Source organism: Sinocyclocheilus rhinocerous, unplaced genomic scaffold (genome assembly GCF_001515625.1).
Source record: "Sinocyclocheilus rhinocerous isolate Xijiao unplaced genomic scaffold, SAMN03320098_v1.1 scaffold1456, whole genome shotgun sequence".
Taxonomy (NCBI): Eukaryota; Metazoa; Chordata; class Actinopteri; order Cypriniformes; family Cyprinidae; genus Sinocyclocheilus; species Sinocyclocheilus rhinocerous.
Genome location: NW_015630970.1, coordinates 235442 through 263186, shown reverse-complemented (window position 1 = coordinate 263186; position 27745 = coordinate 235442). Strand labels below are relative to the sequence as shown.

General features: G+C 36.0%; 2 protein-coding genes and 2 non-coding genes across 4 annotated transcripts in view; 1 reads left to right on the top strand and 3 right to left on the bottom strand.

Moving 5' to 3' along the window:
* Window positions 1-3944: 3944 nt before the first annotated feature.
* Window positions 3945-4035, bottom strand: trnar-ucu (transfer RNA arginine (anticodon UCU)). Its single transcript is given in 2 exon segments — window positions 3945-3980; window positions 3999-4035. It is a non-coding gene; the product is annotated as a tRNA-Arg (tRNA).
* Window positions 4036-6388: 2353 nt separating this feature from the next.
* On the bottom strand, window positions 6389-6479 carry trnar-ucu (transfer RNA arginine (anticodon UCU)). The gene is given in 2 exon segments: window positions 6389-6424; window positions 6443-6479. It is a non-coding gene; the product is annotated as a tRNA-Arg (tRNA).
* Window positions 6480-6791: 312 nt separating this feature from the next.
* On the top strand, window positions 6792-21088 carry LOC107740753 (ependymin-2-like). The gene is made up of 6 exons (XM_016553262.1): window positions 6792-6902; window positions 7155-7218; window positions 17153-17187; window positions 19733-19907; window positions 20647-20734; window positions 20882-21088. The coding sequence occupies exons 3-6, from the start codon at window positions 17179-17181 to the stop codon at window positions 20994-20996; spliced, it is 387 nt and encodes a 128-aa protein (XP_016408748.1). The 5' UTR covers window positions 6792-6902; window positions 7155-7218; window positions 17153-17178; the 3' UTR covers window positions 20997-21088.
* A 2710-nt stretch (window positions 21089-23798) lies between these two features.
* LOC107740766 (dynactin subunit 1-like) overlaps window positions 23799-27745 on the bottom strand; it is a 42272-nt gene continuing 38325 nt past the window's right edge. Inside the window, exons 24-26 of the mRNA XM_016553272.1 lie at window positions 24801-24931; window positions 24012-24101; window positions 23799-23936 (exon numbers count right to left, since the gene is read on the bottom strand). Of these exons, the coding sequence (XP_016408758.1) occupies window positions 23799-23936; window positions 24012-24101; window positions 24801-24931 (359 nt within the window). The remainder of the gene's footprint in view (window positions 23937-24011; window positions 24102-24800; window positions 24932-27745) is intronic.

Here is a 27745-nt window from a genome sequence, read left to right as displayed (position 1 = left end):
GGTTATTCCATATACGTAGTAAGGTTTCACAGAATAAAACAGAGCAAATAAAGTGTAATGATATTAATAAAAACAGTATTCTTCCACCAAACAATGTAGTTCCTCAGAAACAGTTGTGGTTGCAACAAAGTGGTTGCTGAGCAACAGACAAACGTAAACAAAGGTGTATGTTTGTAGAGTAATTTACAACAGCTTCGAACGTGGCTCAACCAATCAGAATCAAGCACCGGAACTCTCTGTTTTATAATATGAAACATGCTGATTAATCATACTGAATGTCGATGAGAAAACCATCTTGTCAAAAACCTGGTTTATTTAAACGGTCTGAGTCATGTGACCCTGGACCACAAAACCAGTCACAAGGATCTTTTTTTTTTTTTTTGAAACTGAGATTTATCCAAAAGCTGAATAAATAAGCTTTCCATTGATGTATGGTTTGTTAGGATAGGCTGAGATACAACTATTTGAAAATCTGGAATCTGAAATATTGAGAAAATCATCTTTAAAGTTGTTCAAATGAAGTTCTTAGCAATGCATATTACTAATCAAAAATTAAGTTTTGATATATTTACGGTAGGAGATTTACAAAATATCTTCATGGAACATGATCTTTACTTAATATCCTAATGATTTTTGGCATAAAAGAAAAATGGATAATTTTGACCCACACAATTGTTGGCTGATAATTTTGACCCACACAATGTATTGTTGGCTATTGCTACAAATATACCCCAGCGACTTAACACTGCTTTTGTGCTTCAGGGACACATATGTATAACAGATCAAATTTTGCTGCATTGTTTTGTTTTTTTTTGCAGTGTTTTAGCGAAAGAATCAGTGTTTCTGCAGCTCTTCATGCGCGTCTGCACAGCGGCGCTCTGAGCAAAAAGCGCTGGATGAACTATAAATACATTGAGTAAAAACAAATTGTCTTCCTTAATTAGCCGACAATACCTTTATAATATCTAGTATCTAGGGAGTGATATTTAGCATATTTTTACTGCGGACACACTTTGGGAGCTGACGCTTGAAACAGACAGTGGAGGAGGTTTAGACGCTCCAGGAAATGAATGTGTCTTTATCATCGCTGAAGAGAGCGACAATACGACTGCAGATGAACAAACAAGCGAACATGACACACGAGCATATTCAAGCAAAAGCCAGCATATATTAGTTCTGGGAAACAAAGCCAAACTAATGTTACTCACCTACCGAGAAGAAAGCAACCTCGGCGTCCGATCGCAGGCCTTCTGCTCCTTGAGTTCTCTCCAGCGCTGGAAAGCTGATCTGATGAACGCTCTCTCCTCCACATCATGAGTAGACACGCCCCTTACTGCTGATTGGCTACACGTTTGTTTTGGTACTCGGCCCGAATCAGTTTTCTAAAGTGTTTTTGAAAAAATACACATTGTCCTCGTTTGTAAGTTGCGTTGGATAAAAGCATCTGCTAAATGACTAAATGTAAATGTAAATATTGCCGACCCGAACTGCCTGAGGTCTTCCAGTCAGAAAGTCCAACAGCCAGTTGCACAGCGAAGTGTTGAGCCCCAGCTGGACCAGTTTGTGAATTCCTATACACTTTTGAATCTAAGTGCAGATGAATTTATGTTTGTTTATACTGCGTATTAATTGGGTGAATGTACATTTTGAACAGTTTATTGTAGTTAATAGCCACTAAGCTGCTGCCTGCACTGACTGTACACACGCGCTTACAGACGGTAATGTCAACGCTGTCCTGTTATTATTCAATAAAATAGCATAGAAACTAAGAAGTGGCATCTATTTCTGTTTTGTAAGTAATTACAATCCACTTCTATTAGGAGAGAGACGACGCACAGACGGGTAGGCTATGATTAATTAACACGCAATCTCGTTATGATGACAAATGCATTCAAATAAATGCAATCTTACTCTGCATCTTTAGCTGATTTAATAACTGGTAAAATAACTGACGGAAATGCACCGTTATTTTCATCCTTCCAAACAGAAGTATATGCAGTGGTTATCATTATTGGGTTTTTATGTAACTGTGTCGAGTCTGGGGTGTGCGATATACAGTATATCTGCGATAATATGGTAAGTGTTGTTTTAATGATGTGCGATCGGACATTATCAAGTAGGCTATTACACACAGAGTGCACACACGTTGATTTATTAATCTATTAAAACTCAAAATTCAAGGTATTCTAAATTGTAGACGGCAAAAATGCCTCTGTTTGCTTTTTATATTTATATAATTTAATATAGTTAACTTAATCTATATCACACAAAGAGTACCGTTTTTCTGCAGATATCAGCATGAACATATTTTATTTATTTGCTTCTTTTCCATTTTGCATTTACTTGTACTTTTACTTTCAATACTTAAGTACGTTTAAGATTTTAAAAATACTTTTCGCACTTAAGTACAATAAATCTCACATACTTTTACTCAAGTAATATTCTTAACGGTGACTTCAGCTTCTACCAAAGTCATTTTCTGGTGAGATATCTGTACTTTTACTTGAGTATGGCTTTCAGGTACTTTATACACCACTGCTAAAAACTCCCACACTGCTTCCTTGCCTCCTCGGAGGAACGCCCCTGATATATATATATATATATATATATATATATATAGTCCAGAGTTAACTAGGAGAAGATTCCTGCTCTTTGCCTTTACTTTCATCTAAAGCAATTTGCATTGCATTTAACATATACCTTTTGTAGTCATGCTCATGCGTTTCCTGAGATCGAATGCATGATTCTGGCATGCTTTGCTCTACTCATTAATCCTGAAAATGCAACTGCAGTTTTGATTCTAAACTTTACATTTTATTTTTATTTATTTAAACTGAGATTAAAATTAAACAGGAAACTAAATTGTGCATTTAGACAGTTAAAGGAGATTGCAAGAAAAGTTTCCTGCCTACATACCATCTAAGATGATTTAGGCAACTATACAGTATTTAAGGCTATTCTGTTTGTTAGGATATTATTATATACACAGCTGTCCCTCATAACAGCTATAACCGGTTTTCTGTATAACCCTAAGTATGAAATCCCGCACCCACCCCTGACAATAAGACCATTGAAATGTCTGTCTGTCCTGTTGGGTTCAGATGATCTGGAATATAGTGCATGAGTCATACTGTTTTCTTTAATGTTATGATAATTTATCAATAGCTTCATGATGCTTCTTTGTCCAGTTTGCATGAGGATGAGTGAATGAACTCTCCTCTTTATTTGTTTCGTTTAAAACAGTGACAGATAGGAGATCGGATGATGTTTTATTAACCCATGTGGTTTTTACTGCAGCAACTAATGCAAACACACGCATGTTTGCATATGCATGAATTTGTTAAGCTAATGATGCATGTCAAATGCATTTACACAAATACTGAAAAACCTAAGAAATTAGTTATTTGCATGGAGAGTCACGTTTTCATTTTTTTTTTTTTTTTTTGTACAGCGCTTTTCACGATACAAATCATTGCAAAGCAACTTTACAGCAAATTAAGTTTCTACAATATTTAGTGGTAGCTTATCAGTGGTGACTGTCAGTCAATGTACATCCATTTGACCTGGGATCTGCAATGTGTTTTCTAACAAATATCAACCAAGCTTTATTATATTTATATTACAAATGGACTAGTTTGCAGTATTTCCTTTTAACTCTTTTTTTTTTTAGTCTTTGGTCAATTGATGAAATCCTCCAATACAGTACAACAGAGAATATATATTGTAGAAATTTTGTAGAAATGATTTCTGTGCAAGGCAATCATAAAGCAGTTCATAGGCATTTATTAATGTTTTTGTCAGAAAGCTGAACACAGGAGCAAAATTATTACTTAATGTTTTTATGTAGTTACTATTGAATCTTCTTTTTTACGTTGTAAGTTAAATGTCTTGAGAACCAACTGGATTGTTTTGTATTTTGGAAGTCAATGGTGGAAAAAAAAACGCGACTCCGGTGGGACTCGAACCCACAACCTTTGAATGTCATCGCTAGATTTGCCTAGAAGTCCAATGCGCTATCCATTGCGCCACGGAGCCACCTGTTGATCACGCCGAATATTACAGCTATTATTGATCTCAGCCAAAACAGGTGCCAGGTGTTTTCTGAGTATTTGTAACTTTAAATGGTTTTTGACCCGTTACATTATAAATATTTATCTTTTACGTGTTATTTTAGATCGGCGTTGTTTGTTTGTCATGCGATGCTGTGATTGGCTGAGACGGGCAGACACGTGACACGGAAGAGAACGCGGTAGTGTTATTGAAACTTCTTCACCTAAACAAATAAACAAAGTTCACAACACATATTTTAGTATATGGTCAGTTTTAATAAGGCAGCTGTATCTCAACGATCGTCCGACTCTAACAGCGAGGAGTTCTACACGAGGACAGGTTTACATTTGTTGTCATGCGTTTTTACTCTGAGAACCGCAAAGCACTAGTCTGGCTTTCATAATTAAGGTAAATACATTGGAACTTTTATTTGGTATAAAATCGATTATTTTACCGGTAAAGTTTAGTTGTTATTTATTCAAAAAATGATCCGTTTACACGTTATTCGTAATGTAATGTTGTTTGGAAGTTTAAAAGAGGTTTAAAAGTAAAAAGTGTAATATATTAAACAGTAATTTATATTTGATTATTATTGTTTTTATTTTATTTTTTGAAGGAAATGACTATAAATGCTGTCGTTCTGATTTCTGCATGTGAAAGCATTAGCGGTCAGCAGGTGTCGCTGTAGCTGCGCGCAGCCACCGGACCTAAGGGAGACACGCAGGTAATGACGCACACAGCGCTGCAGAGGGCGCTAGTCAAGCAGCTCATTCGGTGTCCACCTTATATTTTTAACCTGCATGCCGGCTGTTTGTAACTGAATGGGCGAGACTTCCGGTGTTTTGATGTTGCAAACTGCATGGCATTTCTTATCATATCATTTAAATTCATTATCGCGATCATAAACAAACTGGCCTGTAGCACAAATAGTTTTAGCGTTCACTGCAGTTCTTTTAGTTATTTACCTAGATTCAGAAGTCTGCACATTCACAGAAAATAGCTTCCCCTTGCAAAGTAAAGTCGATATACTGCAGCCCAGCAAATATTTGTGCTTCATTCACTTAAAAATCAATGTTTGCATTAGTTAGTAAATTGCAAGTGGTGTTGATTTAAAAGGAAGTTAGCACATGCACAAAAACAAAGCATTTGACAAAATGAAGGTTGTGAAACGTTAGTAAAATGTCATAGTAATGTAATGAAATACACTTAGCATGTTGCATACAGGACGAGTTTATGCCTTTCAATTCTTGAATACACACAATGCAGAACAAACATGAGATTATGTGCTTGAAAACTGAATTGTATTTCACTTGGCAACATACTTGTTTTTTGTTTTTCAAAGCACACAGCGGTTTTAGGATTTACAACTGTATTTAAGTACCCAGCTAGAACGTTCTGACAGGTCCTCTTTAAGTTTTCAGTACTAATAACGTTAATTGAATGTTGGCTCAAAGTTGATATTAAAGCCGGGCTTGAATAAAGTCATCAAAACAATAGCACAAAAACATTATTCATGGAACGATTTGATAAACATTTCAGTTGGATGTTCGTCTAATGTATCAAACCTGCTACTTGTTACAGATGGTTGAGAGAACATTGAAAGTAACATTCTCATAATGATTACAAAATGTTACAATCGAACATTCCTTTAATGGTTTCTCTTATGTTCACATAACCAAGAAAGAAAGTTCTGAATGTTCTCAGAATAACATTTTTGTTACTCAGCGGGAATGTTAGCAAAATGTTCTTTTAGTGAACGTTCTTATTTTTTGTTAGCTGGGTGGTTCCCCCCAAAATGTTGGACCCCATTGACTTTCACTGTATGAGCCAAGAAAGACACGCAGTGTCTTTTCACGATACAAATCATTGCAAAGCAACTTTACAGCAAATTAAGTTTCTACAATATTTAGTGGTAGCTTATCAGTGGTGACTGTCAGTCAATGTACATCCATTTGACCTGGGATCTGCAATGTGTTTTCTAACAAATATCAACCAAGCTTTATTATATTTATATTACAAATGGACTAGTTTGCAGTATTTCCTTTTAACTCTTTTTTTTTTTAGTCTTTGGTCAATTGATGAAATCCTCCAATACAGTACAACAGAGAATATATATTGTAGAAATTTTGTAGAAATGATTTCTGTGCAAGGCAATCATAAAGCAGTTCATAGGCATTTATTAATGTTTTTGTCAGAAAGCTGAACACAGGAGCAAAATTATTACTTAATGTTTTTATGTAGTTACTATTGAATCTTCTTTTTTACGTTGTAAGTTAAATGTCTTGAGAACCAACTGGATTGTTTTGTATTTTGGAAGTCAATGGTGGAAAAAAAAACGCGACTCCGGTGGGACTCGAACCCACAACCTTTGAATGTCATCGCTAGATTTGCCTAGAAGTCCAATGCGCTATCCATTGCGCCACGGAGCCACCTGTTGATCACGCCGAATATTACAGCTATTATTGATCTCAGCCAAAACAGGTGCCAGGTGTTTTCTGAGTATTTGTAACTTTAAATGGTTTTTGACCCGTTACATTATAAATATTTATCTTTTACGTGTTATTTTAGATCGGCGTTGTTTGTTTGTCATGCGATGCTGTGATTGGCTGAGACGGGCAGACACGTGACACGGAAGAGAACGCGGTAGTGTTATTGAAACTTCTTCACCTAAACAAATAAACAAAGTTCACAACACATATTTTAGTATATGGTCAGTTTTAATAAGGCAGCTGTATCTCAACGATCGTCCGACTCTAACAGCGAGGAGTTCTACACGAGGACAGGTTTACATTTGTTGTCATGCGTTTTTACTCTGAGAACCGCAAAGCACTAGTCTGGCTTTCATAATTAAGGTAAATACATTGGAACTTTTATTTGGTATAAAATCGATTATTTTACCGGTAAAGTTTAGTTGTTATTTATTCAAAAAATGATCCGTTTACACGTTATTCGTAATGTAATGTTGTTTGGAAGTTTAAAAGAGGTTTAAAAGTAAAAAGTGTAATATATTAAACAGTAATTTATATTTGATTATTATTGTTTTTATTTTATTTTTTGAAGGAAATGACTATAAATGCTGTCGTTCTGATTTCTGCATGTGAAAGCATTAGCGGTCAGCAGGTGTCGCTGTAGCTGCGCGCAGCCACCGGACCTAAGGGAGACACGCAGGTAATGACGCACACAGCGCTGCAGAGGGCGCTAGTCAAGCAGCTCATTCGGTATCCACCTTATATTTTTAACCTGCACGCCGGCTGTTTGTAACTGAATGGGCGAGACTTCCGGTGTTTCGATGTTGCAAACTGCATGGCATTTCTTATCATATCATTTAAATTCATTATCGCGATCATAAACAAACTGGCCTGTAGCACAAATAGTTTTAGCGTTCACTGCAGTTCTTTTAGTTATTTACCTAGATTCAGAAGTCTGCACATTCACAGAAAATAGCTTCCCCTTGCAAAGTAAAGTCGATATACTGCAGCCCAGCAAATATTTGTGCTTCATTCACTTAAAAATCAATGTTTGCATTAGTTAGTAAATTGCAAGTGGTGTTGATTTAAAAGGAAGTTAGCACATGCACAAAAACAAAGCATTTGACAAAATGAAGGTTGTGAAACGTTAGTAAAATGTCATAGTAATGTAATGAAATACACTTAGCATGTTGCATACAGGACGAGTTTATGCCTTTCAATTCTTGAATACACACAATGCAGAACAAACATGAGATTATGTGCTTGAAAACTGAATTGTATTTCACTTGGCAACATACTTGTTTTTTGTTTTTCAAAGCACACAGCGGTTTTAGGATTTACAACTGTATTTAAGTACCCAGCTAGAACGTTCTGACAGGTCCTCTTTAAGTTTTCAGTACTAATAACGTTAATTGAATGTTGGCTCAAAGTTGATATTAAAGCCGGGCTTGAATAAAGTCATCAAAACAATAGCACAAAAACATTATTCATGGAACGATTTGATAAACATTTCAGTTGGATGTTCGTCTAATGTATCAAACCTGCTACTTGTTACAGATGGTTGAGAGAACATTGAAAGTAACATTCTCATAATGATTACAAAATGTTACAATCGAACATTCCTTTAATGGTTTCTCTTATGTTCACATAACCAAGAAAGAAAGTTCTGAATGTTCTCAGAATAACATTTTTGTTACTCAGCGGGAATGTTAGCAAAATGTTCTTTTAGTGAACGTTCTTATTTTTTGTTAGCTGGGTGGTTCCCCCCAAAATGTTGGACCCCATTGACTTTCACTGTATGAGCCAAGAAAGACACGCAGTGTCCAGTATTCATATTAAAGTCTTCACTTTAACTTCTATGCATGGTTAAATAACCTACTGATTGATAATTCAAATAAAAATGAATGCGTTCATCAGTAGTTGATGTTAAATGCTGAAACATTTTTTAAAGCTGAAATGATTTTTGTAAATCCAGTGTTTAAATGCTGTGTAGCACCTGACTAATGACTGATCTCTGTTTCAATGTCCACAAAACTGGAAGACTTTCTGAGTGTGTACAAGCGGCAGGCTATTTTAGAAAGGAACATTTCAAAGATGAAAAAGAGGAATTTGAGAGAATCAATAAATTATGAATAATGTATTGCTATTGTGTGAATAATATGTAATCGTGTAATCTATAAAAAGTAACTGTAGTCTGATTCTGAGTGTTTTAAAATGTAATTTACTCTAATCACAAGAACTTAATTTTTTGGAATCTGAATACGTAATCCAGATTACATGTAACCAGTCTGCTTTACTGGTTTGCAATTTAATTCACATTCATTTGTATAGCGTTTTTCATGATACTCTGTATCACAGAAAATGAACATTTCTACATTACATTTAGTAGTTTACAGCACAAGTCAATACCACTAAATGAGCTACCTTGACCTGACTGTTCCAGAATTACTAAACCACTGACTACTGCACAATCTTAATCTAAAACACCTTCAGCCAGCATCCAGTATAAAACACTGCTGCTTTTAAACCAAAGCTTGCTGATTTTTGTTTTGTTTTACTGACATCTGTAGGCCTACATGAGTAGCTACTGTTAGCCTATGTCCGCCATCTCTGATGACATCGGCCGTGTTTTCTCTGCATTCATTAGCGCTGTTTTGAACTTACTGTTTGAATGCATTCACTTTCTGGATCCTTAGACATTCCAGGAGTTTACCGGTTGATCTGATCGCAAAACAACAACAAAAACCAAAAAAGTTTTTCATTTTTATAATGTATTGTTTTCATTCAAATTTACTGATAAATTACTCTGGACATTTGTCATTAAAATAACTCCATTCGAAAAAGCAGAAGAAAGTCATGTCTGAAAGCTTCAATCGATTTTTAATTCGTTAAATGAATGGAGAATATCGTGTTTGTCCATCGGTGGTGCTTGAGCCACTGATGAGGTCCGCACTTATTCCTCTGAGCCGTCCACACAGTCGTCATCAACGGAGAAACCCCACACCCCTGACTAACCATTGTCATACGCACACCAAAGTCCATTTCTGCGTATAAATAGAACGCCAGATAGAAACAGAAACTTGTGTTATTGATACACACTTGATATTGATATTGATATTGATAATTTATGATATAAAGCAGCATAGATTTTTTTATTTTAAGACAATAATATGCTCTCGCGGGCCACATGAAATGACACGTGCTCTAGAGCATCGAAAATCTGCTGTTAAACCTGTTTCACTCAATCTAATTAGCCTAATTGTACAAATATCCAGCTTCAGCTGGAGCTTCACGTGTCAGATCTTGACTGATTTTTATCAAGCGTCAGAATAACGTCAGTAATATCTCCAGATGAACACTTACTGGACTGAAGCAGCTCAGCTTTACTTGATTCTCCATCAATCATGTTTTAGAGTCTCAAATCTGATCCTCAGGATCTTTTGAGGAGCGTTTGTTTCCAGAAGCTTTACTTTCACTGTTCCTCAGCGGAGGAATGATCTTCACAAGCCTCCAGAACATCTCACATCTTCTGAGGAGCCTTTATTTCTTCAGCTCTCAATCACTGCATTATATGTTTGGATCATTTACATCTCATCTTACTGAGACAGATTACTGGAGATATAGAGTGATGACTGATATTTAGATTATTTTGTGTCAGTATCTGCTGCACTGTTATAAAGATCTCACTGATTTACATTAGGCTACATTATTCACACTATATCAGACTATATGAGCCATAAATCCTGATTGATTGAATGTGATATGAAACTTTTTTTTTTTAAAGTCTATAATGCAGAATAACTTTTTAATTACACTTTTGTCTTGTTTTCAGGTAAAAAAATATTTACTAGCGAGAAAGAGAAATTACTATATTAATAAGACACATTTACTTAAACATTTTAGCCATAAAAAAATTGCAAAATTATTACACATTGAGTTACGAGCAATGTCTTTTCTTCATCCTGCTGGCAAATTGTTTTAGACATTTCTTGTTTTGAATATTATGCAACATAAACTCTTATATATGACAAAACATATATTCTCTGTAAATATGTTTCATTGTCTTGCACAGTTCTGCTTCTCAAGTAAATTTATCTTGTTTCAAGGATGTTTAGGTATTTTATTCGATATTTACTTGATTAATTGCCATGTTCGCCAACCATGTCGAATTCATGTTGTTATGGGGAAAAAAATGAATAAACGATGGCATATGAAGAGGACAGTCATATAGAATTATGGGTAAGGATATGTTTGAATGTAATATCACACGCAGAATGGTAAAAAATAAATGCTTTTAAAGCTCTGTCCAAAATGTTGTGTTCAGTCAGTATGGATCGCTGTACGTTCTGACCAATGAGTTGAGTTTTTAAGAATAAACAGAATCATGTTCCCTTTTGTTTCGTTCCATAAATAGTTCATGTGGTGTCCTGTGACTTTTTTATCTAAAGCATTACAGGCAGTCATGACAACAAGTCGTGACAACAATCATGTGACCCAACTTTGGTAACAGGGTTGCTCAAGTAAGTTTAACTTTTGACTTAGTTTATCATAATTTTGATGTTTATCTCATAATCTCCGGGGGGGTGCTGTCCCTACCAATATCCAGCGACTACCAAATTGTCCCTATAGCAATAATTTTGATCAAACAATTAAATATATATGTATACGGTTTATCTGCCAATCAGATGCACATGAAAATTTCTTTACTACAGCAACAGTAGAGTTTTCGATTTCGATTAATATTAAAATAAAGTTATGCGTAATTGAGACATCCAGCGCTCTGATGCTGTTGTAATGTTGTTGGTTCACAAAATCTAAATTGTGTAGCCTAATTATTACCTGTAAGCTATAGCTAAGCTATAAAGCTATATCACAGTTTATCTCATAATGTTACAATTTAGTATGTCATGGGATAATTCAAAATTGACAAAGAGGTGAAATTATAATATAAAAAGTCAAAATTTTGACACTAAATCAGAATTCTAAGATAAAAGTTTGAAATGACATAAAATCATAAATGTTACATAAAAGTCCGATTTTATGACTTTTTGTCTCACAATTTTGATTTTTAATCTCATAATCGTGACTTTTACTTTTTAAATAGTTTTGACTTAATATGTCATAATTTCGACTTTTATGCCATAATTATGATTCACCAAAGAATTTTATTTCTCAAATGGCAAACATGCACAGCAGCCTGCTTTATTTAGCGTTCATGTAAACACTACATTCAGATTCATCAATCGGAATGAATTCAGTCCAATTGAAAGAAAAGTTGTGCATGTAAACAAAGCAAGTGTCAGTTTAGTGGCCAGGTATTCCAGTTATTAACACTAGATGTATTTATCATTTTACCTCCTGATGCTCTTTTGCAGGTCGCTCAGGGAATTTGTTTACTATCCTATAGCTTCTCAAAAAAATGCCCTGTGGAGGATCAGCGGCGCTTTAGCTAAAGAGGCCTTTGAGATCAGCTTGTTAACAAAGATGACAGGAGACGTCGTCACCAGCAAGCTGGAGTTGCACACGCTCCTCAAAGCCGCTTACTGCTTAGCCACGACTCACAGATGGATGCTCGGCCCATCCGAAACGATCATCTCAGCGATGAGCGCCTGTCGGGAAGCCATGACTTTATTTGTTGACTACTGCGCTAGAGCAGATTTCACTTTGTGCACCGAGATCATGGCGAAGATACAGCAGATTAAGTTGCTGTTCAAGTTGGAAAAGTTTCGCAATCTTTTATTCCCGACAGCTACCTTTTAATGGAGTTTGGGCCTCTCTTGTTAATGCTCAGCAATTTTGCGAAGGCATTGGATGTTTTTGGAAGGCACCACAAGTCTGTTTGTGAGGCGTTCGAGAAAGGCGTTCGATGTGGTTCGTGCTCGAATCACGCAAAGTGTATACCGGCGTTCCAGACAGACATGGAAGTTCTCGCAATGGAGATGCAGAAAGCAGATCATTCACGTCCGTTTTCCTCCAAGGAGAATCCATCTGGTAGCCGATCATCTTTAATTCTGGTCAATCAAAGTTGTCGCACTGTTGATGAACAAAGCAGCCTTGCATCTTATGAGCTGGTTGATGACTTCAGCAATGGTAGTCAAGAAGCAAACATCGTCAATCCAAGCAATCGAAGTAGTGCTAATCCATCTGTTCCCAATACCTTTAGAAACAACAATGGAAGCCCTAGTCAATGCCAATTGATGCAAGAGCTCGCCACAACTGAAGATGTTGAGGACAACCCATCGGAAACATCAAAAACCCAATGGAGAGACAATCAGAAAAACCAGAACTCAGGAACGTCTTCAAGTTCCTTCAGCAGTGGCTCTTCATGGAAATGTGTTTCAAGACATAGAAACCAAGGAGGACGTTGCAGATCCCTCTCATGATAGCATCGATGCAAATGTTGGTTGCACCAAAGGTGGAAGGACTTCTTCGCTTTCCCTCTGCGATAGCTCCGCATCATGTTCTTCTTGGCAAAAACTCTCTATAAGCCCCGTCGCTAACGTAAAACGTCTTGAATTAACACACAAGAAAGAAAGGACAGATCAGCATCTTCAAGTACCGTTGCACTCGCGTCTCGCACAAAAGAGCCTCATGTTTAGAAAGCCATGCAAATTAATGTAAGTTCACCTTTTAAAAAACATGTCTCGAGACTTTATAGCGTTTTTTTTTTTCCATCCCACTGCATCTCATGTTTTTAAATGAAAAAGTACTCTTTGTGATTGGCTTTTGTCCCTTTGTATTGAACTATGCAGACATGATGCGGGTTTGTTCATAATTGTTTAAGCAACATAATTTACTATATTTGGTTTATAAACATTATGCACTTTTTCACAGATAGTCATGCTATTTTATTGCTTTAATAAACGTGCATTAGTAATATTTTGCTCGATGCGCCCCTTTGTGGCCTCATGAGAGAAGCCAAAAGCTTTTTTCCCCCCTAACTGAAATGCCTTTTAAATATACAACAAATCAGCATCAATACAACAACAGGTATGGCAGTGTTGAAAATCCAGGTTTCCCATCCACCCCAAAGACTGTTGAGCCAGTTAAACCAAGAGTCGTTTCTCTCTGGCTCCGGGATGGACTCCTTCATGTGGGTTATTTTGTTTGTGATGTTGTCTGAATTATCTGGAATGTAAAAACAACAAGATACTCCCAACATTTTACAAACTCCCCCGAGGACTTGACCGAGCTCAAAATGTCCAGGACCAGTCTATTTTGAATAACTGCTTCCCTCATTTTCTTCAATTCCTCTGTAATTAACCCTAGTGCAAGAGCGGTGTCATTTCCTAGTGACAAAACCTGCCATGCTAAACCATTGTTTTTGTTCTAGGCAGTGGTAGTCCCTACTCCGGTAAAGAAACCGTTTTCCCCTGGAGTTGTCCATGGACTGATTGTCTTATCCCCGTTGTAACGATCAGGCATAGCATGTGTATCTCGTTTCTTTCTACGCTGTGTCCCTTCACTTGTATCACTATTCTTCCGTACCAATACTGTGGTTCCTGTACAAGTAATATAATTTGAATATTGATACTCTTTAAATGCAAAATTAGAATTTATTATTTCAGCCCTAGTAAGATGATGTTTCATGATGTTTCCTCTGCAAATTGAGGTGAACGGTTGTGATAGAAGCACATGTCCTCGTCTAATCTGGCAGATGCCATCGTCTTGAAGTACTCGAAGGCCTCTGATGTCTGGATCGGCTCGGAGAGCAGCGTTTACATCGGGAAACTGATGGGCGTCCAGGGCAGGGTTGCCAGGTTTTCACAAGAAAACCCACCCAATCGCTACTTAAAACTAGCCCAATCGCATTTCGAGGGGGTCCCCAGTTAAAAGTCGCGTTCCTGGGGGTAAAATACAAGTTTTTTTGGTGGGGTTCCCCTGCTAAATTTGGCATTCCAGGGGCTAAATATCACGTTATTGGAGTCGCTTCAACCCGCGGACATGAAAAACAACCAGCGGCAACAGTGTTAAAGTAGCCCAATTCCGCGGGAAAATCATAAAAAAAAGAACTGAGAAGAATTATCTCGTCTTATTGAGAAGCGTCTCTCAATTCACTTATCTCTTAATAAACATCATCAGTTTTTTGATAGCATTAAGATTTTTTAAAAAATGCATAAAGAAACATTAAGGTTTTTCCAGACGGGATTCTAGATTTCTCTTTTCATCAATCCATGAATCAGAAAATACTTTCAACAGACAGGAAACAAACACATTTTTACCATGTTTTTAGGAGTAAAATGTTATAAAAACTCGTATGGATGATTTATTCAGCTTTCAGATGATGTAATCTCAATTTAAAAAAATGTACCCTTATTTTTGTGTGTGTGTGTGTGGTTTTGTGGTCCTGGGTCACATATGAGAAATGAGGAAGTGACTGTTATTATTAGTAACACATTATCAATAACCTTTGGATGCAATGCATGCTGTTCCACATGATCAAACAGAGTCATATGACAGTGTCATCATTAATGCCACGGCGTCATGTGATATATATATATACACCTTTGCTTCTTTGCTTCTTGACTACCAGTCAAAAGGGTTTGATCAGTAAGATTTTTAATGTTTTTGAAGAAGTCTCTTCTGTTCACCAAGCCTGCATTTATTTGATTCAAAATATAGCAAAAACAGTAATATTGTGAAATATTGTATTATTTAAAACAGCTGTTTTCTGTGTGAATCTCTGTTAAACTGTAATTTATTTCTGTGATGCGCAGCTGTATTTTCAGCATCATTACTCCAGTCTTCAGTGTCACATGATCTTCAGAAATCAGTATAATATGCTGATTTGCTGCTCATTATTGTTGTTGAAAACAGCTGAGTATAATTTTTTTTCAGGTTTCTTTGATGGATAGGAAGTTCAGAAGAACAGCATTTATCTGAAATAGAAATTTTTTGTAACATTATAAATATCTGTATCATGACTTTTGATCAATTTAAAGCATCCTTGCTAAATAAAAGTATTAATTTCTATAACCCCCCTATAATTTCTATAATGTACTAAACTGTAAATTATTGATAATAATAAAAATAATAATAAATGCTTCTTGAGCAAATGATTTCTGCATTAATCACAAATGAAAAGTTATGGAAATTAATTGGTTTACGGGTTGAGAACTCCTGAGGAGACTGATGCAACAGAAAGTGCTTGTAAACACACAGCATATGGAATAATAACCAGTGGATGTTAAATGAAAGCATTCGAATCTCTCATGGTCTCAGAGCTGGTGTTGATTTGAGCTCTTATGATCCACACATGTTCTCCTGAGAGCAGGCGGCGGAATCTGAACAGAAATGACTGGAAGATGCTCTGCACAGATGCCGCATCGATGCTGTACGTCTTCTGTACTGCGTTCTAAGTGCTTGAAATAGTTTTATGTCAGATATTGTTTGGTTTATTTCAAACATTTGTTCAGTTTTAGGTAACAATAGTAACTAGCAATGCTTGTTGAGACAGTGCTGAAATTCATGTGTTTAAGATCAATGTAAATATATTTGTTTTTTCACTATATTTCATCACAGAGCATTTTTTATGCTTTAATTGAAATGAGTGGTGTATGACGTACAATTGTTACTAGTAGCTAGTTTATACATCATGAATACGGAAACATGTTGAAGCATTTAAAGCAGTTTTTATCATGAACTTCAGTTCGTCTGTAATCTGATCTCTCATGTAAGAAAACAACGTTGTGCATGTGCAGTAAAACAGACCTTAAACACAAGTCTTCAGTTTTGTGGACGTTCACTCAGAGATCAGTCATTAATCAGGTGCTACACAGCATTTAAACACTGGATTTACAAAAATCCTTTCAGCATTTAACATCAACTATTGATGAACAATTATCACTCTGTAGCTTATTTAACCATGTATTTCTATGTCTTTGGAAGGCTTTTCTTTCAAACACATTAAAATTCACAAACTTTTCTGATTCTCTTTCACATAACATGTTTACTTCAAGATTTTAAAATAAATATTTTAATAATTATGTATCACGCTTGTATGTTCATGGCTCTCTGACGTTGGTTATGGTCACATGACAGGCAGGTAAACAAATACAATATTAAATTTTTGTTAATTTTGATTGATTTTAAAATGATTTTAATTTTACATTTTTAAGATTTAATTAATTATTAGCTTTTCACACAAACCCAGTTTGGGAAACCTTGAATTAATATAACTTCACTTCGTGATGTTAAATACAAGGAATGAAATATATTTTCTTACTCCTTGTAGTTTTTATATCAATATGGTACAAGGTTATCTTATTTAAATCATTGTGATAAACGAGACAGGTCGAAAGTAATCTAAAAGTAGTCTGATTACATTACCTAAAATGTGTAATGTAATGGATTACGTTACTAACTACAATTATTGTCATGTAATTTGGAATCAGTAGTGGATTACAATTAGTAAGTAATCTGCCCAGCTTGTGATAAACGAGACAGGTCGAAAGTAATCTAAAAGTAGTCTGATTACATTACCTAAAATGTGTAATGTAATGGATTACGTTACTAACTACAATTATTGTCATGTAATTTGGAATCAGTAGCGGATTACAATTAGTAAGTAATCTACACTGTAAACGTGTTCATGAATGTTTTGCATGAAGTAAATCATGTGGTCTGTGTTACAGGAACTCCACCGCTGCTCTCCGGCAGAATGAGCTTGGTGAGTTATGATCCTGAACGAGTTATGACATATTAAACGTCAGCAAAGAAGAGCTCATTAATGACCATCCACTCCCATGATGCATTGCGAATCTACTTGCATGATGACTGGTCTGTAGTTGTGTACCATTGTTCGGTTTGATTGTATCATTCACTGAGATTCACCAGCAGTTCATTGTAAAAGCATGTAAGACTTGTTGTATAATGTGTATAATCGTTATGATGCTTTCGGCCAGCACATCCGTTTATGGGAGTCTGGTCAAGTTCAGAGCAAATCGTTCCATGTGGATTTGCTGTTCCTGTTTCGAGAGGTGAAGCACAAACACGATGTGGAACTACAGTTAGGTTTCTCATGAACAAACACAAACCTCTGAAATATCAGCCCTACAGGAACAAGAGTCATTCACTCCACATCCGCATCAATGCAGCTTCAATATATAGACAATATCATTCGAAAACATGCGGCTTGTTTGATACATGTAATTTAAATTCATAGGAAAGTGTACAAACTACACAGAAAATGTGCTGAAGTTAAAGTTTGAGCACTCTGACATTTAATTGAGTAAAATATTGACAAAGTATCTAAATAAACATTTACTAAATTCACCAGATGTTAACTGAACCAAAACTGTTTTTATGTCATCATTATTATCGTTGTTATTATAATTATTTATCATAATTATGCCTTTTTCTCTCATAATTGACTTGTTATAATTTCAACATTTTAACCTTTTAATAGATTCATATAATTTATAATAATTTATGATTTAATTTAACATTTTTGTCAATTGACTGTCATAATTTTGACTTTTTATTTCATAATTATGATTTTTTTTATGCCATAATCTTGACTTTTATCTGATAATTATGGCTTTAAAGTAATATTTTGACTTTTTAATGTCAAAATGATTTTTGTCACAGTTGTGACTTTTATTTCATAATTTACTTATCATAATTTTGACCTTTTACCATAATTATGGCTATGCCATTTTTTTTTGTCGTAACTTTGACTTTTTATCTCATAATTGACTCATATAATTTAAACGTTTAATCTTATAATTATGACTTTTGTTGTAATTTTTACTTTTTTATCTCATAACTGTGATAATTATGACTTTTGTTGTAATTTTGACTTTTTATCTCATAATGACTTTTTATGTTATGTCGATTTATCTCAATTGACTTTTAATGTCATAATTTTTTATTTTTTTATCATAATTATGTCTGTCAGAATTTAATTTATCTCATAATTATGACGTCATAATTTTAACTTTTTTATCTCAATGGACTGTCATATTTTCTACTTATCTCATAATCATGACTTTTTATCTCTATTGACTGTCAGAATTTTGACTTTTTTATCTTATAATTGACTTTTTATGTCATTGTTTTTACTTGTCTTGTAATTTACTTTTGTCATAATTTTGACTTTTTATCTCGTAACTGACTCATATTTTTGACTTTATCTTATAATTATGACTCAAATTATAATTTTACCTATATCGTAATTAGGACTTTTGACAATTTTCACTTTTTATCTCATGGTTATGGCTTTTTTTTTCATGATTTTTACTTGTTTAGAATTGACTTTTTAGGTCATGTTTTATTTTTTATCCCATAATTATGGCTTTTTGTCATATTATTTATCTTGTAATCATGACTTTTTATGTCATCATATCAATTATCTCATAATTATGACTTGTCATAATTTTGGCTTTTTATCTAATAATTGACTCATAATTTTTACTTTTTATCTTATAATTATGTCTTTTTATGTCATCATATCAATTATCTCATAATTATGACTTTTTGTCATAATTTTGGCTTTTTATCTCATAATTGACTCATAATTTTGACTTTTTATGTCATCATATCAATTATCTCATAATTATGACTATGTCAGAATTGCAATTATTTATCTTATAATTATGACTTTTTATGTCATCATGTAAATTATCTCATAATTATGACTTGTCACAATTTTGGCTTTTTATCTCATAATTGACTCATAATTTGACTTTTTATGTCATAATTATGACTTCTTATGTCATCATATCAATTATCTCATAATTATGACTGTCAGAATTTCAATTTTTTTTATCTTATAATTATGACTTCTTATGTCATCATATCAATTATCTCATAATTATGACTGTCAGAATTTCAATTTTTTTTATCTTATAATTATGACTTCTTATGTCATCATATCAATTATCTCATAATTATGACTGTCAGAATTTCAATTTTTTTATCTTATAATTATGAGTTTTTATGTCATCATATCAATTATCTCATAATTATGACTGGTCACAATTTTGGCTTTTTATCTCGTAATTGACTCATAATTTGACTTTTTATCTCATAATTATGAATTTTTATGTTATCATATCAATTATCTCATAATTATAAAACTCTTTAAGTAATAATTATGATTTACCCAAACATTGTTTTTTTATTACGTGACAGAAATGGGCTTCCCTATCTCCAGACATACTGTCATATAATTAAATGTGTGTTTCTAATGCTTTCTTCATTTATTTGCTCAGGGTGTAGTTTATATCATCGACCACAGGAACCGGACGTGTCAGAAGAATCCTCTCCACCCCTTACACATTCCCCATAATGCCTCGCTGCAGTCACAGGTAGTTCTGGGAGGATCATCAGCGCCTGGTGAAGGTCTGCTGGTCAACACCTGGACGGGAGACGTACCTGAGACTGGAGGTGAATGTCATGTGGATTTTAACTAGTAACAGAAATGAGTTCTAATAAAATTAGAATTGTAATATCTGTAGGACGCAGGTTGTATTTAAGATAATTTGCCATTAATAAAACAGGATGCAACGCATTTTGTGAGAAAAATAAATAAAATAATTGTAGTCATAAAGTTGAATAAGGAATAAAACATGATTTAAAATGCATTTTAAAAATGATATAAAATGATAAATAAAAATTATAATAAAAATAAATATCTGTATGATGCATTTAAGAGGTTTTTCTATTAATGAAACAATTATAAAATGAAATATAATCATAAAATGAATTAAATAAAAATATTTAAATTGTATTTAAAGAAACAATAAAATAATATAAAAAATATTGTATTTTTATTTTTATATTATTAAATCTATTATATAAATATTTAATAAACATATCTGTAAGATGCAGAATGATTTTACATTTATAAAACAAGATGCAACTTTCTAACCATTTTCAGGCAGATTAACCTGTTCCTGATCAATGAAATCAAACCGCATCCTACAAGTTCTGTTTTATTGTTTATACTGCTTCTCGGAAATCGGTCACATTACAAAGTGAAAAACATTGCAAATACGGTTTCCAGCAGAAGTGTTTTAGATGAGCAATGCATTAATGCTGATTAATGTTTCATCTACAGTAGTTCTGTAGTGGAGTGTACAGTTAAAATCACTGCATGCATTTAGTTAATGATTTTTTTCCCCAGGTAAATATCTGGCCACAGTCACAGAGTTCGGTTGCGTCCCAGTGTCGATGCTTTACTACAGTGCAAGGACTGATTGGATCGTCACAACGTAAGCCACTGTTCATATATGATAAGAGGCATAAAAATAAACTGACAAAAGCAAATTTTACACTATGTTTTTATGCATCTGTATCAATCACTGCAGAGTTTTCTCTGACCGTAGTAATAATTAAGTCATAATGTTCATTTTTTTTAGCTATTTTAATGCGGTGAAGGGGATTGAGGACCTGGAGCAGTTAATTCCTCCTCCGTTCTGCGCCGATGCAGAGACTGAAGACGAGAAACTCGATTTCTTCAGCGCCTTTTTCTGAGGAATCTGTTTAACACGCTGGAACGCTGGCACTTAAATCACATGCTATGATTTTAACTATCCTAAACCAATGAACATTTTCAGAATGCTCCTTTTGTTAATCGTTTCATTTTAAATGCTGTTGCTGCTCGTTGTGATTTGCACACTTAACGCACAGTCAATCTAAAGCACTTTCATCACATACAAAAGGGAAAATAAACTTTTTTTTCTCAAACACTAAATCTGAAACGTCTGTTCTAGCATCATATTTCTGGATTTTTTCACCTGTACATTTACGTTAGATTTATGCATTTAGCAAACATCTTACACATTTATGCATTTCTTTTATCAAGGTTTCTGCATGCATTTTTCTAGGTCTTAAAAGACTTCAGACCAAATACAGAAAATTTAAGGAATAAATGTAATGGAACACTATGTCAATACGCTCTCTAAAAATCAACTCCACTGAAAGGGAAAACAAGTTTTCATTCCCCATTCACAGATATTTGTCCTTGTTTTAAGCAGAAACTCATTTTTGTTCAATTTCTCAGAAAACAAAACTTCATAATTTCATTTAGCTTCTCCAGTAATTCTTCCTTGATGTTTAACGATTTGTATAGTAAAACAATACAGACATACTGTGGAAGATATTCGATTTTTGCAGTGCATGCAACATTTAATGTCATGACTTTATGAATTTAAGCATATGACTATGCATTCATGAGGCCTTAATTTGTGGAAAGAATTAAGACTTTTTAATACTCACAGAAACCTTGTGTTATCAAAAGTAAGCTTTAGATGAGTTTGACAGCAGGATACTGTGCATTATTTTTGTTAAAGTTAAATATTGAGTGGATAAAAAATTCAAGCACAAACAAAAAACTTTTTTTTTTTTCAACTTTATTGCAATCGTTTCATTTGAGAAACCTGTCAAATGCATAAACTATTAAAACACTGAACCAACCATCCAAGAGAATGAAAGCAAATCATTTAGAGAGAAGATCAGAAGAGTCACAAAACATTTGCAAAAGGTGTTAAATAAGGAAAGAGTGACTGAACACACTTGTGCTTCTGACTTGCATAAATCATGAGTGTCGCTCAAACGATGTGCCTCATATATAGTCGTGGCTCTTGATTGATTGGTCCTTTAACTCTAATGAAGCGCTAATATATGAGTGAGCAACTGGTGCAAACCTACGATTATCATCGAAACCTACTGATCTCTTTCCTACAGCGCTGCGTTAGTACACTTACCAATTTAACTTCCTTCACCAAAAGATTATTCATAAAATGACAAGAAACAAACCTTGATGCCTCATTATATGAAATGTGAAACCAAACGAACTAAACTACATAGAAAACCAAAGCATGGAAGCAAAGATATCCGTGAACTGTTTAAAGTATTGAAAGCGTTATGGCATTACCTTAATAAAAAGTTAAACTATTTTAAAGCTTGACTGCATGGATTCAGCTTCGAGTAAATCTTCCTCTGTTAAAGGAATAATTATTTTCGCAATGCTGAGTTTACATCTCACAATTCTATTTTTTCGTTTCCACCATGAAAAAAAAAAAAACATGACATTTTTTCACAATTGCAGGTTTACATCTCCTAATTCTGAATTCATATCTTGGAATTCTGACTTTCGTTCTCAGAAATGCCATTCTGACTTTTACTTGTAATTCTGAGTTTACATCTTGAAAATCTTTTTTTTCCCACAAAATGTTTTTTTTTGTTGTTGATCATTTTTATATCTTCCAACTCTAAGATTTTATGTCGCAATTCTAAATTGTGAGATATAATCTCAAAATTACAAGAAAAAAGTCAGGACTGCGATATAACTCAGAATTCTGGCTTTTTTTCCCGCAATCCTGAGTTTACATCTCACAGTGCTTTTTTTTTTTCTCACCACAAAAAAGTAAATTATTGAAAATCTTTTTTTTCCCACAAAATGTTTTTTTTTGTTGTTGATCATTTTTATATCTTCCAACTCTAAGATTTTATGTCGCAATTCTAAATTGTGAGATATAATCTCAAAATTACAAGAAAAAAGTCAGGACTGCGATATAACTCAGAATTCTGGCTTTTTTTCCCGCAATCCTGAGTTTACATCTCACAGTGCTTTTTTTTTTTTCTCACCACAAAAATGTAACATTTTTTAACTACATTTCTGACTTTTGGGCTCAGAATCGCCAGAAAAAGTCAGAATTGCAACATTTAAACTCAAACTTACAAGAGAAAAAAAGTCATAATTATGAGTTTACATCTAGCAACTCTGTTTACTTTTTTTGTTTTTTCGTCACAAAAATGTAAACTCAGAATTATGAGGAAAAAAGTAAAAATAATGTGAGATATTAACTCAGAGTTATGGCTTACTTTCTCGCAATTCTGACTGTTTCTTGTAATTCTGAGTTTACATCTTGAAATTCATTTTTTTTTATCCCTTATACATCTTCCTTTTTACATCTTCCACGATTTTGTTGCAAATCTAACTTGTGAGATATAAACTCGAAATTACCAGAAAAATGTCTGCGATATAACTCTGAATATCATTTTTCAATCCTGAGTTTACATCTCTCAATTCCGTTTTTTTTTTTTCACCACAAAAATGTAACTATTTTCTGACAATTCTGACTTTTTGGTATTTTTATTTTGCAATTACGTGTCTCAATCCTGAAAAAAAAAAGTCAGAATTGTGAGATAAGTCACAATTACTTTACTTTTTTGTCCCATGTCAGAAAGATGAAGGCTGTTTTCAGGCGCTGGAGGATCAGAAGACAGTAATGCGTCTTTGGCGCCGGATGTTTCCTGAGAGCGTGGGATTGTTTACGTCATGAGCAGGTGATGCACGCGCTGCAGCTGCTGCTGCGACAGGACGAGGCAGTGCGTCTGCTCCGCGCCGCGAGCGCAGGGAATCATCACCTTCCCCACCAGCACCGAGCCGCTCTGCTGCTCCGCTTTGGCCTGAGACACACACGTCTGCAGGGTTATTCCGGAACACACTCATGGAGCTATAGAAGTGTGTTTGTGCGCTCTTACCTTGACGAATGAGGCGGAGGGGAACGAGGCGAAGTCAGACGACACACGAGCTCCAGGCCGCTGCGACACGACGTGCTGCGACACTTCAGCCTGAGACAAACACACACACACCGTCAAACACCTTCAGATCACACTGCACTTCATCAGATCACACTGCGCTTCATCAGAACACACTGCGCTTCATCAGGATCTAACTCAGATTGTTGACAGCGTGATCGTCTTAAGACTTTGGCAGCTTGGGTCGTCAATCTATTACTCAGCCTTCCCTGATGATTCTCAAAGGTTCGGTCTCTAGGCAAACAAAACAGAACAAAATGAAAAACAAACAAACCAACAAATCAAAACACAGAGAGAGATAGAGGAGAGAGCAGGTTTAAGCCTTTTACTGCTGTTAGGGGTTATGACAAGGCCTACCGAGTAGAGGGCGCAGCTGGGTCATAACATCTAGTGTGGCAGCCTTTGGAACGGTTAATTACTTTAAAGATTGAGGAGCAACCTGATTTTGGGGTTTCGCTAGCTGGATGGGTCAGTATTCTATGGCTAGGCTTAGTGATGGATTGAGGTGATTCAGTCTGGATCCCGTGGCAGCTCACTGCGATCCGCCGTGGAGGCAACTGTCACTTCACCAACTAAGCACTAGAGGGAGTGTTACCTAGAGAGAGAGAGAGAGAGAGAGAGAGAGAGAGTGTGTGTGTGTGTGTGTGTGAGAGTGTGAGAGTGTGTGAGTGTGAGAGAGAGTGTGTGAGTGTGTGAGAGAGTGCGTGAGTGTGTGGAGCGGCTCACACTGACCTTCAGTCTGTAGTTTTCACTCTTCAGTTGCTTGATGGCGAGTCGCTGCACGTCGATCTGCTGTTTGAGGAGAGGAGAGTCCACCACCTGAACTACACCTGAGACGCCGCTCACGCCTGCTGCCATTCCTCCTGAACACACATATTTCTATTTAGATTTACTGTTTTCACTTTCATTTTAAAGTTTTAGTAATTGTATTAGTTTTTTTTTTATAAATATCTACAAAAATAAAAAAAAATGATTTTTTTTATTGCAAACTAAATGACACTAGATGATAATATCGTGCATCCCTAATATGTGGCCCTGGAGCACAAAAGCAGTCTTAAGCAGCACAGGTATATTTGTAGAAATAACCAACAATACATTGTATGGGTCAAAATTATCCATTTTTCTTTTATGCCAAAAATCATTAGGGTATTAAGTAAAGGTGTTAATATATTATGTAAATTTCCTACCGTAAAAATTATAGATTTTTCTTTTATGCCAAAAATCATTAGGGTATTAAGTAAAGGTGTTAATATATTATGTAAATTTCCTACCGTAAATATATAATTTTGATTATTTTGATTAGTAATATGCATTGCTAAGAACTTCATTTGGACAACTTTAAAGGCGATTTTCAGATTTTTTTGCACCCTCAGATTCTAGATTTTCAAATAGTTCTCGACCAAATATTGTCCTATCCTAACAAACCATACATCAATGGAAAGCATATTTATTCAGCTTTCATATAACGTATAAATCTCAGTTTCAAAAAAGTTGACCCTTATGACTGGTTTTGTGGTCCAGGGTCTGTATTAATGGCCATAGTTATAGTTAACTATAATAATATCAATGTGTTTTAGTATAATTGATATACTATCAAAGTTTTTGTTACATTTTTAAATTAGATTTGAATTATGTATTTTCTATTATCACTTTAATTGTAGTTCAAGTTTTAGTACTTTTTTGTTCGTTTTTTATGTCTACATAGTTTAATTATTTATATAGTTATTACATAGTTATTTTTAATTATTAATTTAAGTTAATTTAGTTTTGGCAATTAGCTGAAATTACAAATAATTTTATTTCAGTTAATGTTTATTTTATTTCAAGTAGCAAAAATGTTTTTCTAATTTTAGTTTCCTTTCAGTCGGTCACTCTCGACGTCACGTCGGTGACCGAAGAATTGGGATCTCGCTTAGAGAGAATCCACTTAGAGTGTAAAATAAACGAGCCAATGCACATTGGCATGCGATGATTGCAATCCAGCTGCCGCTGATCACAGCGTGAGCATAAAAAGGCAGCCGGTGCAAAGCATACCAGCTTCTGCTTCGGAGGCGAGCGATAACATCTTTCTGCTCCTGACTACTCTACTGAGAGAAGACTGAACGAGTTCAGCGCGCTCTTTGAGAGCTCTTCGTGTTGGAGGTACGGCGCTCCAGCGGTGGTGGTTTCCCGTGTCGAGTGGGTTGCACACACACTACCCCCTGTTTGTGTTGCAGGCGGCCATCTCCCGTGCGCTTCAGCACGCTGAAAGAGCTTTTTCCCTAAAAGAGCATTCACGGGTACGTCTTTTTAAAGACGACGTTGCGTCTGGTAAACTCAACATTGCGTCTTTTTAAAGATGGCGTTGCGTCTTGCTACAGACAACGTATCACCCATGCGTTTCTGGATGCGTAACCTGGTGTCGGGTGATGGTCACGAACACTGCCTCACATGTCTGGGCATTAAGCACACGGAGGTGGCGTTCGTGGATGAGTCATGTTCTCATTGCGGGAAGATGACCATCTCAGAGTTGCAGGCCAAGCTCAGTTACCTCAAAAGGGGCGGAGCTCCATTGCCTCTGCCTCGATCTAGTTCTCGTCATGGCGGCAGTTAGGCGGGGGCTACTTCAGGCAGTAGCATGGGTGGTCTGAGGGTAACAGTGATGGAAAATCCTCCAGGGAACCAACCCCCGGGGACCATTGCTCCTCTTGCACTCCGCAACCAGTTGAGCTGCCAAAGGAACGTGTTGGGCCCTCTACAAGGAGCGTACCAGCAGTATCCTTCGGCTTTCCTCCCGACGATCGGATGTCGATCGCTGCATCGGAGGGTGAGCCGGAGCTTTCTGGAGAGGAAGATTCGGCTGCGCTGCTGCCCTCTGGGACTGTAGCAATGCCTGAATCGGATCCGGAAATGACGGCTATGCTTTCCCGGGCCGCCGTGAGGGCAGGGCTCGAGTGCAAATCTCCACCGTGTCCCGAGCCCTCAAGGTTGGACGATTGGTTCTTTGGGGTGGTCCGCGCTGGTTCTTAGCGCCCCGCCCCGGTGCCATTCTTCCCGGAGGTGCATGAGAGGGCTTACCAGGTCGTGGAAGGCACCTTTTTCTGCCGGACACTGAGCTGCTAGCTCCTTTGGTCCGCCCAATGGACCGGGTCCCTGCGTTCCACCTTGCTGCCCCACCGCACGTACGTTGGTGGTCCCGCTGGTCCAGCTTGTACGGTGTCTAGGTGTCTGGCTACCCGAACGTCTCGCTGTCTCCTGCGGACCATCAGACTCGGCTATGCAATTCAGTTTGCCCGGCGTCCCCCCAAGTTCAGCGGCATCCGCTTCACATCAGTGAAGGCGGCCGATGCTCCTGTCTTGCGTGCGGAGATCGCAGTCCTACTGGCGAAGGATGCGATAGGTCCCTCCAGCCGATATGGAGATGGGGTTTTACAGCCCCTACTTCATTGTACCCAAGAAAGGCGGTGGGTTACGACCGATCTTCTGGTGCATCCGTCCCCGAGATTGGTTTGCAGCGATCGACCTGAAGGATGCGTATTTTTATGTGTCGATCCATCCGCACCACAGACCATTGCTGCGGTTCGCATTCGAAGGACGAGCATATCAGTACAAGGTCCTACCCTTCGGGCTGTCCCTGTCACCCCGTGTCTTCACGAAAGTTACGGAGGCAGCCCTTGTTCCCATGAGAGAACAGGGCA

Bases quoted from the DNA above. Each gene is read 5' to 3' on its own strand.
- LOC107740753 (XM_016553262.1), top strand. The intron at 19,908-20,646 runs GTGAATGTCATG...TTTTTTCCCCAG, and splicing joins AGACGTACCTGAGACTGGAG to GTAAATATCTGGCCACAGTC. The intron at 20,735-20,881 runs GTAAGCCACTGT...CATTTTTTTTAG, and splicing joins ACTGATTGGATCGTCACAAC to CTATTTTAATGCGGTGAAGG.